At 45.4% G+C, this 13692-nt stretch overlaps 1 protein-coding gene and 1 non-coding gene across 4 annotated transcripts; both read right to left on the bottom strand.

Annotated features, from left to right (window-relative positions):
- Positions 1 to 463: 463 nt before the first annotated feature.
- On the bottom strand, positions 464 to 7910 carry Slc25a3 (solute carrier family 25 member 3). Of its 3 annotated transcripts, none has more exons than XM_075954009.1 (8): positions 7759 to 7910; positions 7385 to 7533; positions 6018 to 6142; positions 2950 to 3129; positions 2171 to 2352; positions 1574 to 1746; positions 890 to 1000; positions 464 to 804 (listed from the first exon to the last, which is right to left on the bottom strand). In XM_075954009.1, exons 2-8 carry the CDS (start codon positions 7527 to 7529, stop codon positions 644 to 646), a joined length of 1077 nt encoding a protein of 358 aa, XP_075810124.1. In that variant the 5' UTR covers positions 7530 to 7533; positions 7759 to 7910; the 3' UTR covers positions 464 to 643. The 3 variants fall into 3 exon arrangements, with proteins under 3 accessions (XP_075810124.1, XP_075810126.1, XP_075810125.1); XM_075954011.1 differs by lacking the exon at positions 6018 to 6142 and adding an exon at positions 5729 to 5850; XM_075954010.1 differs by having other exon boundaries at positions 7755 to 7876.
- Positions 1817 to 2060, bottom strand: LOC142839075 (small nucleolar RNA SNORA53). Its single transcript, XR_012908682.1, has one exon. It is a non-coding gene; the product is annotated as a small nucleolar RNA SNORA53 (small nucleolar RNA).
- Positions 7911 to 13692: the final 5782 nt, after the last annotated feature.

Below are 13692 nucleotides of genomic sequence, written 5' to 3'. Positions count from 1 at the left end.
TAGGGAGATAAAAGTGAAACCCTTGTCTCAACAGAATTCCTGAGTTAATCCAGTCCCCCCCCCCCAGATACACCTTATATAGTTTGATAGGCCTCACCAAATAACCAAGGACTTCAAGGAAAAACTGTATAAAATTAACTTGTCAAAATAAAACCACAAAAGAGTGCTTATGCTTTGAAAACTTCGATACAGGACCTCCTTGAGTGAGGGATAATTTAGGAATAATACCAATGGTTAGTTTACATTGTTTTCCTCGAGGGATGTCTTAATTCTTCAAGCTACTTTATGACTACATTTTTTTCAGCACTAAATTTTTTGTTAGTTTTGTTTCTTCAAGACAAGGTTTCTCTGAGTAGCTTTGAGCTGTCCAGGAACTCGCTCTGTAGACCAGGCTGGCCTTGAACTCGGGGATTAAAGGCCTGCACCAGCTCAATACCAGCTTTTAAAATAACAAACTCAGACATCTTGAGAGGATGGGTTTATTTAGCAGTAAGTTTGAAACTCTTGCTTTAAGCAAGGGTACTACAGTAATTATATCAGGAACAGACAATTTCCTACATTGTCAAATATATAAAAGTTCCTTTGCACTTTTTTCAACACTGATCAACAAGCAGATTCAGTCCATGTTTCTCTGATGTACTATCTACTCAGTTAACCCAAGCTTCTTCTTCAGAGACTCTGGCATCTCAGGTGGAGGAGGGCGAGGGAGCCTGAAGTAGACCTTGACGGAGTCGTAGATGAACCACTGCAGTGCAGTCAGAGTGCCAATCATGATGATTCGGGCGAAGAGGCCCTTCCACACGCCTGGTGCAGAGAGGAAATAAACGTGAACAGGTGGAGGAGCGCCCCCCCCCCAAGCAGTGCTCTTCCTTGGGGGAAGCCATCTTACCTCTGAAGCCCAGTCTCTGCAGGACCTGGGAAGCCGTGCTCCCCTTCTCTTTATTCAGCACAGAGACCACAGAATCAGCAGGGTGAGAAACAATTGCACAGAAGACTCCAGCTGAGGGGCGGAGGGAGAGAAGGAAGGGGGAAATCAAGATAAGTTCACAGCGAGTCCTGCCTCAGCCTCCCAAGTGCTAGGATCATAGCTATGTGTCACTACATTGTTCTCTCTAGTTTTATTATTTAAATCTTTAATTTTAGATTTATTCATTTTTACACGTGAGTATTTTCCCTGCATGTATATATGCATAGCACATTCATGTCTGGTATGCCCACAAATGGCAAGCCCGCAGATCACAAAAAGGGCATCATATCCCCTGGAAATGGAGACAGATGGCTGTAAGACAGACAGATGCATTTTCAGGCATAATAGCGGTATAATAATAATAATAATAATAATAGGAGCTATAAAACAACTTTTGTCCTTAATTTGATGGACAAGTGTGTTCTAAATAATTCATACCAGCTGGGGTGTAGTGGTGCACACCTTTAATGCCAGCACTTGGGAGACAGGGAGGGGATCTCAGTGAGTTTAAAGCCATCTGGTGAGTTCCAGGACAGCCAGGGCTATATAGTGAGACCCTGCCTATAAATAATTAAGTAAATAAGTAAGTATGTAAGTAAGTCATACCTATATAACCTGCCACAAATGTCACAACCAGCTGCTCCGCCTTTGTACATTCACTTCGGGGCTTAGGAACCACAAATTTGTACAATGCTTCAACAGTACGTTCAAAGCAGGCGAACTTCATCATGGTGTATGGGATCTGTCTCATCCACAGAGGAGCCACACCTTTGTAGAACCTAAGAGATCAGGACACTAATTTACATAGGCACCTAAATTAACCTCGCAGGGATTTCCCTCAGCTACACAAGTGTCCGCACACCAGTCGAGTCCTGACGGTAACACATGACAGCATAATGCAGTCATTTCCGTCCGAACCTACGACTACCATGCAGGTATATTGATCTCACATGCCAATGACTCAAGCACCTTTGACTGTACAACCAACAAAGTTGCTGGATGTTTCTTGAACTGGAACTACAAGAAACAAGAAGTTTACAAGCAGAACTCAATTCAAGATCCATCCACAAAGGTGGATCTAAGGAAGCATGTTGGTATACGGAACATGCAAATTAACTGTCAATTTAACTAGCAATGTTTTAACAAGCCAATAGATCTTAGACAGGCATCAACTCATTTCCGGACTGACGAATGGTGACTTACGCATTCAAGCCTTCTTCTTTATACATTTTGGGAACAGCCTCCCTCAATGTGTTGGCATAGCCAGGCTGGGTTTGGATCCGAACTTTAGCAGCTTCCATAGGAGCCAGGGCAATGTCAGCAAAGAATTCAGCGCTGGCAGAAGCAGCTAAATATAGTGATGTGCGCCACAGATAGGTGTTTTCCTGGAATCAGAAGACACAGCAGATGTGAACCGCCCCTTCTACGACAGCACTCGAGACCCTGGAAATTCTCCTCTCCCGTTGTCTTTAAGCCTGGTTTCTGTTCCTGCCTCCTGAGCGACAGGACGACAGGTACACATACACTAACTCTTCTAGGATAACAGATACACACAACCCCCACCTGACTGGTCTGAACTCCTCTTATTATAGAGTCTATAAACAACAGTATCAGAATAAATTTCTATTGTCTCTCAGGCTCATGACCAAATGTTTAACTACAAATATATACTATATACGATGTACATGTTCTGAATAGCTATGGGACACATACAGCTAATCTCATACTACATAACTCTAGACTCTTACACTAACGTACACACACACACCAACCACACTTATCTAGAAATTCAACATAGCATACTAAGAGCATAGAATTTTTATGAAATATACCTTTTCACCCTATCTCTATGATTTGGGACAGGCTGCTCACCATTTCTGGGCCATTTCTTGAGCTATGAAACAAGGTAAGGCAAACAAAAAGCACAAGATCCTGTATGAGCCTAACACTGAGGACTTTTAGGGTCAGAGGAAACCACACACCTCACCAAGCATGTTGCTGTACAAGGCTTTGAAGACTTCGTAAAACCCGAACTTGCAGAGCCCTTGCATGGAATAGCCGATAAAAGTCGGGGCCCATCCTTTCGCCAAACCACGAACACCATCTTCTTTCAGGGTGACGGAGAAGCCATTAAATATGCCCTTGTACTTCTGAGGGTCCACCTTTAAAAGAGAAACGTTAATAAAATCAAAGAGCTATGTTAGCTATCTAGCTATGTGGAAGTTTTTATTTGCAAGTTCTTTACAATGAGTTTTATAAAAAGTAAAAATATCTAACACTTCACACCTTTTTCTACTATATTTTTCTTTTTGATTTTAAAATTTAATTAACTACAAAAAAGGTATATGCCAGTTCTCAGTTTAATATAAGCTAAACACCTCTGCTTTCTAAAAATCTGTGTGGTATATGTATGAGTGTATGCTTCTATGTGCATGTACGTGGAGACCAGAGTTGATGCTGGGAACATCTCCACCTGGGATCTTCTCCACTACTGTGCCTATCTCAGGCCAGCTGTTCAGCAAACACGCGGAATCCTCCTGTATCCTCCCTGGCACTGGGATTACAGACTCGCCCAACTTTTACACAGGTGCTCGGGATATCACTGAACTCTTCACAGTAACCTAACTTTACCGACTGAGCCATCTTTCCAGCTAAACTGGTAAGATTTGGGTGGTTTAAAACAGGGTCTCTATCCCAGGCTGGCTTACAGTCATAGCAACTCTGGTATCTCTGCCTCCCAAGCGCTGGATTATAATAAGCATGAGCCGCCACTTCCCAGGCTCACTTAAGATTGTCTTTGTAAGTAGAAACAACTTCTATATCAAGGTCTAGCTTCCTTTAAGTTATACTTAACCTGCAGTCAAAGCTATAAAATCCCAACAACAAGAAATAAAACTGTTCTTACTTCTTACTACCTTTTTTGAGACAGGATCTCTCTCACTATACAGCCCAGTCTGGCGTCAAACTGCTGGGATTGGGCATGTGCCACCCACCACACCTAACACTACCTTTTTAAACAATTTAAAGCTAGTGCCTAAATATGGAAATAGATTATACTACACTATGAACCTTTGTTAACATTAGATTACCTAAATACAATTTTTAGAGGTACAGCTTCTAAGAATCTCTTTCACTTCAGACATTAAATTCACTCCCAAAGACATGCATGTTTCAGAGAAGCTACACTTCCTATCTACCCAGGTAATGCCCAGTGGGTAAAGGGAGCTTATCTCACTACCTCTGCCAGTACTAGAATGGCTGGTATGCATCACCTTCCTCTCTCCCTCCTAATATTTCACCCTCCTTTCTCTTTTAGGTAAGGAGACTTCTAATCCTGTTTGGGTCAAATAAATTTTTAATGTTTGATTACTTTTGTTTTAATAGTTATAAGACATCTCATATCTCAAACAATAAAAATAAATATACAGAAGAGGCAAGTTTTTCCTATGAAGACAATAAGAGCTTCTTCGCAAACTGAACATGTTCTTTGCCTTGGTTATCAATATCGAGGGACTGGAAGCTACTTCACCTAACTCACGAAGATTGATTACCCATTCTGATATATAAAATACTTATGCAATGACTACTTAGGGTTTTAAAACAAGTAGGCCTTGAAAAAGACCTCTGGCCAGCACTGAATACCAGCAGTTATAACGAGAACAATTAATAAAGCACCCACACGTGTGAGAGGCACACGCAAAGACAACTAGAGAAGCTCAGAGTCCATATTGCTATCGCTCGCCCAGCAGAGTTCAGTTCCCAGCACCCATGGGTGCAACTCACAACCACTGCTAACTCCAGATGTGACACCTCTTCTGGCCTCCTTGGGCATTCACATACTTAAAAAAGGAAAATTAAAAGGAACTAGAAATTTGCTTCCTGAGTTCAGTAGTTGTGAGGCCTCTGCATCGTGTTTGTGAAGCTCTCTAAATAGCTGGGACTGAGGTGGAGAGACGGCTCAGCCACCTAAGGATCTGGGTTTGATTCTCAGCACCCATTCGGCAGCTCACAACCATCTGTACCCCAGGTTCCAGGGAATCCAATGCTCTCTTCTGGCCTCCTTGGGCACCAGGCACACACATGGTGCATAAGCGTAGGCAAAGCACCCAAACAAATAAAGTAAAAACAAACCCTTTTCAATACTAAACAAAAGTCTGGAGATGCAACTTGGTGGCTGAGGGTGCTTCTAACACACAAACTTAAGGCCTTGGTTCCATCTTTAGCACAATACGTAACAACAGTAAAAAAAAAAAAAAGGCCATCAATTTGAGAGGGAAGTGGATGCGTGAAAGAGGTTGTTGGGACCAAAGGAAGAGGGAAGTGACATAATTACGTTTTAGTTTAAAACAATTTGGATGGGGGGGGGTTGAGACAGGGTTTCTCTGTAGCTTTGGAGCCTGTCCTGGATGGAACTCGCTCTGTAGACCAGGTTGGCCTCGAACTCACAGAGGCCTGCCTCTGCTGGGATTAAAGGCGTGCGCCACCACCGCCCGGCTTAGTTTAAAACAATTTTTTTAATTAGTAAGATAAATCACACATACAAAACACCCATGCCAGTTAAGTTGGCAGGCGCTTGCCTACGAGCTTGACAACCTGGAACAGCCCAGTTCTAACTGGTGTAAGTGGAAAACCAGCTCCCAAAGACTGTCTATTTACCTCCATACACACCCACCCACATGCTAACATATAAATATATTATTTATGCAATAAAAACAAATATATTGAATAAATAGAAATAAAACCACTCATGCCAATACAAACCTGCATGCGGCATTTTACTAAATCCAGGGGAACAACAGCAGTGTGTGTCAGCCCACAACTTAAGACCCCACCAAAGCCACACAGTGCATAATACTTCATGGAGCCAAATTCACAACTGTACTCTGTAATAAGACAAGACACACCGTGCATTTAATTTACACTCGAATTAGTGCTCAGCAACTTACCTCCAGGGTGGTTAGGGTTCCATTCCTCTTGTTAGTAGCAGTCTATATCTTACAACTTAGCAACCATGTTTCAACAATGCATTAGTCCAGCATGCAACACAAACCTGCATTCTGCATTTAACCAGATCTAGAGGAACCAATGCAGTATGTGTTGTGCCACAGCTAATTATTCCTCCAACTCCACAGAGGATAAAGAATCTGCCAGATCCATATTCACAGCTATACTGCTCTGTTTGATTGAAGAAAAAGAATCAATTATTTCTGCAGAGATTGAGAAATCCAGGGGAAAATCAAAAAAAAATTTCTATTTTCTTTTGAAAAAGGATCATAACTACTATGCAGCTTTAGCACCAGCTACGATTAGCTGGAAAGAGGAATTCTTATATAAGTAAACTGCAAGAAAGTCGCTATCAAATTAGATCACTGAAAATGATTAGTCAGTGTATCTGTGAGATATCAACTGCCTCTTAATTTGACGACTTTCTAAAACTTCCTGCGCTGGTAACTTCAACTACAAGCAGTTGCTAAGAGGACCAGGAACAAATCAAACTCAAAAAGAGCATCTGACACATGCAAAACCTGCTTAACTTTAACGTTTACCCCGGCTATTAACCAACATATGCTTAATTCCTGAAGTCAGAAACGTTAAGCACACAAATATTTGCTTTGGCTTTTTTTAAATCAGAGGAAAATGGTAGGAAATAAAACGAAAAAGCGGAAGGGCTTTTCGGTTCACACTTAAGACAGCAGGCGCACGTGAATGACTGGGGGGGGAGGGGCTTTCTGTTTTACAGAACTTCTCCGGACTCCTACACGTCAGTTTTCAGGTTTCCCTGCACCCATGCTCCACTGGGATTTAAAAACCACAATTACGTTAAATGAACCACCTCGAATCCCAGAATATAACCTCAGAGAGACGTCACCTCTTATAATCTGCAAGTCACCTCCTTCCCCAGTGGCACCAAAAGCAAGAGACCCCCTCCCATCACCTCACACACAACCACAAGAAAAGATGACTTCCTATCGGCTAACCAAAAAACCTGGAAAGTATGATCGCAAAGGGGTCCTTTTCCATAAAGGGAAAAAGAAAATAGAGGCACATCAAAGAAGAGGTTACGGAGTTGCAACTCTGGCTGGCCAGTGGTCAGAAAGGAGACTTTACCCAGTTGACTTGGCTGACCAAGCGGGCTCACGGGGGAGATAAAGAAGTTGGTCACCGCCTCTGCCTCTACTCCCTCGGGGACATAGAGGTCACTGAGTGGCGCTGGGCCTGGGCCCTTCCACGCCCTTGAGGGAGGGCCAAGGATCCGACGGCGGCCTAGGGCGGCAGGGCTGACATCCCGGGGCAGGGCGAGTGACAGAGACCGGTCCTCCGGTCCAGGGCCGGCGCGTCCTCACCCCGACTTCCAGCCCGAGCCTGGGAGGCAGAGCAGGGGGGTCACCACGGGACCAGGGCAGGGTGTGACCTCACCTTCCACGGCGGCGGCGGCCAGGTGGCGGGAACGCCGGGTCGGGCCCTGGGGGCTGCGGGGACCCGAGGGGCCATCGTGCACCAGTTGCAGGTGCGGCGCGTTGAAGGGGTTCGCCCGGGCCAGGTGCGCCACGGACGAGAACATCCTCCTGCAGCGGGGGAGGGAGAGAGGGAGGAGGTGAGAGACCCCGGCCCCGGGCAATGTCACCGGAGCCCCCGCGAGCCGCGCCGGCTCCGCGCCCTTGAGGAGGTCACAGCTTCTTCCCCTAGGGACGCCGAGCCCGGCCGGGCTCACCGCCAAGACGGCGGCCACCAGGGACCCAGGGCTCTGCGCCCCGCACCCTCCGCGGCCAGGCCCGGGCGCACGCACTTGCCTAAGATGGCGAACACTCAACCGCTCGCTCGGCAAGGCTGCGGCTCACAGAGGCCGAATGTCCTCCCCGCCCGAAGATCTGTGCCCTTCGCGCGCCGTCACCGTGACGCACGCGCGGCGTCACCGCGCCGCGCGCCGCTCATTAGCGGAGAGCAGCGCGGAGCCCGAGCGTCACCGCGTCCTCCTAGCAACCTTATCCCCGCCCCTGGCCGCCCCCGGCCCTTCCGGCTCCGCGAGTGCGCAGGCGGATCCGCATTGCGCAGGCGCATTTTTTTTTTTTAAATAGTGTACTCTTGGCCTTGGCCTGGCAGGTGACCTACCCACTTTGTCCCTTCACCTTCAGGTGTGTCTCCTTGGCGCCAGGAATTTTTACGAGTCTTTAAGTGATTGCCGGCGTGAACTTGTAAAAGCAGGAATGCTTAAGTGCTATGTTATATGGATCGAAGCTAGGCCGTAGCTACAAGATCTTATCAAGTCTCAATTCCTGCCATCCATCGTATTTCTTGTAAAAAATTACACTCGCTGACTTTAGAGACAGGCCTGTCTAAATTTTCCACCAGGTTCAGGGTGGAAGGAATAGGCAGGAAAACTCACGCAATACCCGAAAGAGCTTCTCCCTCACAGTAACGTCCTGGTCGCAAGGAAACAGTCAATAGAGGCTTCCTTCCTTGAGGCTCGGGAAGGTCATCATCACCCTAACATCAACAAGGAGTGGTCTAATTCCACGGAGGAGAGTTCTGCAGAGATTAAACCTGTTCGAGACCTTGCTTTTAGCATTTTCCTGGGAAATTTACCTCATCTTTCCTAACCCTTTTCATTTAACCCAAGCCACCAACACAGCTGGCTCGTGGGCTGACCGCTGGAGTGCACCAGGTCTACCCCTGTGCTTCATGCTCTCCTGGGTCATTTTAAAATTCTTAATATTTACAAATAAGGGACCCCACGTTTTTCCTTCATTTTGTACTAGGTTCTTCAAATTATGTAGTTGGTCTTGGATAGAAGAAATACTTCCAGAGTTTAGGAAACACTGACAAGATGTCTACAAGTTTGCAAACAGGGCTAGAGACCTAGCTCCGGTTAAGAGTGCTTGTTGCTGAAATGACCCTATCCTATAGCCATACTGATGAATATCTTTTTTTTAAATATTTATTTATTTATTATGTATACAATATTCTGTCTGTGTATATGCCTGAAGGCCAGAAGAGGGCACCAGACCTCTTTACAGATGGTTGTGAGCCACCATGTGGTTGCTGGGAATTGAACTCAGGACCTTTGGAAGAGCAGGCAATGCTCTTAACCACTGAGCCATCTCTCCAGCCCCTGATGAATATCTTGCATATCACCATAGAACCTTCATCTGGCGATGGATGGAGATAGAGACAGAGACCCACACTGGAGCACCGGACTGAGCTCCCAATGTCCCAATGAGGAGCAGAAGGAGGGAGAGCATGAGCAAAGAAGTCAGGACCACAAGGGGTGCACCCACCCACGGAGACAGTGGGGCTGATCTATTGGGAGCTCACCAAGGCCAGCTGGACAGTGACTGAAAAAGCAGGGGATAAAACCGGACTCTCTGAATATGGCGGACAATGAGGGCTGCTGAGAAGCCAAGAACAATGGCACTGGGTTTTGATCCTACTTCATGTTCTGGCTTTGTGGGAGCCTAGCCAGTTTGGATGTTCACCTTCCTAGACCAGGATGGAGGGGGGAGGACTTTGGACTTTCCACAGGGCAGGGAACCCTGACTGCTCTTCAGACTGGAGAGGGAGGGGGAGAGGAGTGGGGGGAGGGGAAGAGGAGTGGGAGGAGAGGGAGGGAAATGGGAAGCTGGGAAAAGGCGGAAATTTTTTTTTTCAATTAAAAAAAAACAGAGTGCTTGTTGCGCTTTCAAAGCACTGATGTTTGGTTCCCAGCAGCCACCTTGGGCAGTACACAACAGTCTGTGATTCCAGCTTCAGGATCTGACACCATCTTCTCGCCTCCACAGGCATCTGCACTCATGCACACATACCCTCACACACACACACACAATACAAATAAATATTTGAAAAAGTAAAAATTTGCCAACCAGTGGTGGCACATGCCTTTAATCCCAGCACTTGGGCAGAGGCAGGTGAATCACTGTGAGTTTGAGGCCAACCTGGTCTACAAAGCAAGTTCAGGACAGCCAAGGCTACACAGGGAAACCCTGTCTGAAAGAAGAAAAAGAAGAAGAAGAAGAAGAAGAAGAAGAAGAAGAAGAAGAAGAAGAAGAAGAAGAAGAAGAGGAGGAGGAGGAGGAGGAGGAGGAGGAGGAGGAGGAGGAGGAGGAGGAGGAGGAGGAGGAGGAGAAAAGAAGAAGAAGAAGAAGAAGAAGAAGAAGAAGAAGAAGAAGAAGAAGAAGAAGAAGAAGAAGAAGAAGAAGAAGAAGAAGAAGAAGAAGAAGAAATTACAAAACATTTTCCATAAAAACTTGGGAGGCTTACATTAGTGTTGCGGTATATTTGATCACACTGTGTGAAAGGTGTCTTCTGATCTATTTAATAAAGAGCTGAGTGGCCAATAGCTAGGCAGGAGAGAGTAGGCAGGACTTCTGGGGAGAGAGAGGACCTGGAGAAGAATCTAGGTGCAGGAGAGACACCAACAAGCCACGGAATAAATTGGACTTACAGAATGGAAGAGCGGCAAAAAGCCACGTGGTAGAAAGTAGGTTAATAGAAACAGGTTAATTTAAGTTGTAAGAGCTAGTTGGGAACAAGCCTAAGCTAAAGGCCATGCTTTTATAATTAGTAATTAGTGGGCCTGATGATGAACACGCAGCAGGCATGGCGGTAAGAACAGGAAACCAAGAGCTCACAGCTTCAGTGAAAAGCAGGAAGCAGAGAGAGGAAACTGAAAGTAGGCGGGGCCTTTTCGTCTCCAAGCCTACTCGAAGGTCCATGAGGCCTCCAGCAAGATTGGTCAGCCTCCCCCAAACAGTGTTACCAAGGCAACAAGTGCCAGAGACTTCAGAGGACATTTCTCAGTCAAACCATCCCAGGGCTGGAGACACAGCCCAGTGGTATGAGAGGCCATGAGTTCCATCCCCAACACTAAGAAAGAAAAGAAGGTGGACGTCCACATAGCTCAGAGAAAGGTGCCTACCTTCAAGCCTGACATCCAGCACTGGGTTTCTCTGACCCACAGACTGGCAAAAGTTGCCCTCTGGTTTCTACATATGTGTCATGGCTCTCACGTGCATATTGCCCCCCCAAATAAACACGTAAAATGTAAAATTTTGTTTTGTTTGGTTTTGGGGGGGGGGTTTCGAGACAGGGTTTCTCTGTGGTTTGTTTTGGAGCCTGTCCTGGAAACTAGCTCTTGTAGACCAGGCTGGTCTTGAACTCAGAGATCCGCCTGCCTCTGCCTCCCAAGTGCTGGGATTAAAGGCGTGCGCCACCACCGCCCGGCTTTGTTTTTGTTTTTCGAGAAAGGGTTTCTCTGTAACTTTGGAGCCTGTCCTGAAACTAGCTCTTGTAGACCAGGTTGGTCTCAAACTCACAGAGATCCACCTGCCTCTGCCTCCCGAGTGCTGGGATTAAAGGCGTGGGCCACTACCGCCCAATGTAAAATGTTTTAAAAATATTATCTAGGCAAGATATTAAAACTCCCGCTTCTTAAAATTTTATGTATTTTTGTGTGTGTGTGGTGTGTTTGTGTGTGTGTGCTCGTATGTACACACACAGGTTAGAGAACAACTTCTAGATGATCGTCTTCCTCTATCATGAGGATCTTCACTTGCAAGTCTTGGCAAATACTTTCATTTTGTCTCAACAGCCTCCTAAATTCTGCTGCCCCCTAAATATTACAGGTAGGTATATATTAAGGTAAAGTCGGCCCTTATAAATAAGGCCCAATGCTGTACACAAAAAATACAAGAATGAGGGAGGTACACTTAAGAAGACACAGATGAAATTTTCATTTACTTATTAACAAGGTCTCAAAGGAATATTGAAAGAACTTATTTTCCCCAGAGTAGTGGATTGCTTGTCAACCAAGTTCTATCGTTAAACAGCTGTCTGATGTTAATCCCTCCGCAGATGTGACAGCAACCAGACCTGCATTCCCACACACAGGTAGGACTTAGACGTTCAGGAAGTGGATGGTGAGAGCTGGTGTTCCAGGAAGATTGAGTTAATTAACAGACAAGCAAGTTTTATTGGCCAGAGAAAGGTCACAGTGTCACTGCTGTCTCCTAGCAACTTTGTCTGGCTGTGTCCTGCCCCTTACACTGCGTCTTTCCAATTGGCAGAAGTCTCAGAAAGAATTCAGGGGTAGAGAGGGTCTAGAAAGGGGGTAGTGACAGAGAAGGTGAAAGTGACTGCTTACCTTGTGCCCCCACTTCCCAGGCTCATCTACACAATTTGATCTGATATAGATGGAGGATGTCTTGAAGATTTATAAGGTGACTTTTATTTTTAAAAATTTCATAAAGTTTTTTTTTCTACTCCTGCCTCTACTCCCTTCTCCCAACACCAGATAATATTGTTATAGTTGGATAAAGCTGGCGCCCTTCACCGCAGAGCTATATAGGCACCTTGCCTGGAATTTGGTGCATGACATCCAGGGCTTGCTGACAGAGCCCTGTGCTTATCTGCCCTGCTAACAAGGTGACCTTCGGATGGTAACCGCTGCTGTTTCATTTCTACTTTTCCAGTAGTGTACAAGTTTTCCTCATAGTCAACCCCAACTCAAAACCATGTAGGGAAAGGAATTCTGGGAAATACAGCTGCAGCTTTACAAGCCAGTAAAGACGTCATGGGGCTGGTGAGATTAGCTCTGCAGGTAAAGACGCCTGCTGAGCAAGCCTGAGGACTTGAGTTCGATTCCCACGATGCACAGAAAGATGGAAGGAGAAAACCAGCTCTACAAAGTTGTCCTGTGACCTCTCCAGACATTCACACACACCGCACCCACACGTAGGTCACCACGGGGAGATAATCAAGGTCACTGAGGACTGTGACATGAAACTGGAGAGTTAATTAGCTCTGGAGAGAGACAGTGATAAAACATGGCTAGCTCTACTAGGTAAAAGTACAGTGTTTCTAAATGTCTTTACTTGTAGGAAGAAGGAAAGAAACATCCGCCACCTCAATATCTTCAAACCAGGAGCCAAAGAATAAGCCGCCTTATTAACTTTATTAGAATCCACAGGTCACACAGTGCAGCTGAATGGGGACATGGTAGAAGTCATCATCCCTGTATCTTTGGTGTTTTGTTGTTTGCTTGCTTTTTGTTTTGAAACAGGATCCTACTATGTAGCCTTGGATGTCCTGGAACTCACTCTGTAGACCAGGCTGGCCTCAGCAGAGATCCACCTGCCTCTGCCTCTAGAATGCTTGGATTGAAGGCGTGCACCAACATACCTGGTTATCCCTGCATCTTTTAAGTCCTTGATGTGGGTAGATGAGATGGCTCAGTGGTTAAAATCACTTGCTGTTCTTACAGAGGGCCCGAGTTCAGTACCCAGGGGCCACGTGGGGCTTTACAACCATCTGTAAATTCAGTTCCTGGGATCTAGTGCCCTCTTCTGGTCTTTGTGAGCACCAGACAGGTCTGAAGTATACTTATAAGTATATATACAAAGCACTCATTTGTATAAAATATAAGTAAATCTTAAAAAAAGAACAAAGTTCTTAGCCAGGTGTGATGACACACACCTTTAATTTCAACGCTTGGGAGGCAGAGGCAGGAGGATCTCTGAGTTCAAGGCCAGCCTGGTCTACAAAGTGAGTTTCAGAACTGCCAGGGATACACAGAGAAACTTTGTCTCAAAAATAAATAAATAAATAAATAAATAAATAAATAAATAAAGAAAGAAAGAAAGAAAGAAATAATAAAGCCTTGATTGTGGAATTAATCTGTAGTAATAGTTTGTTTATGTTTTTTAAAAATTAGATCAGAGTGCAGAGCTAAG

This window comes from Microtus pennsylvanicus, chromosome 20 (assembly GCF_037038515.1).
Source record: "Microtus pennsylvanicus isolate mMicPen1 chromosome 20, mMicPen1.hap1, whole genome shotgun sequence".
Lineage (NCBI taxonomy): Eukaryota > Metazoa > Chordata > Mammalia > Rodentia > Cricetidae > Microtus > Microtus pennsylvanicus.
Note: the sequence above shows the minus strand (reverse complement) of the source record. Positions and strands in the feature narration are given on the sequence as shown.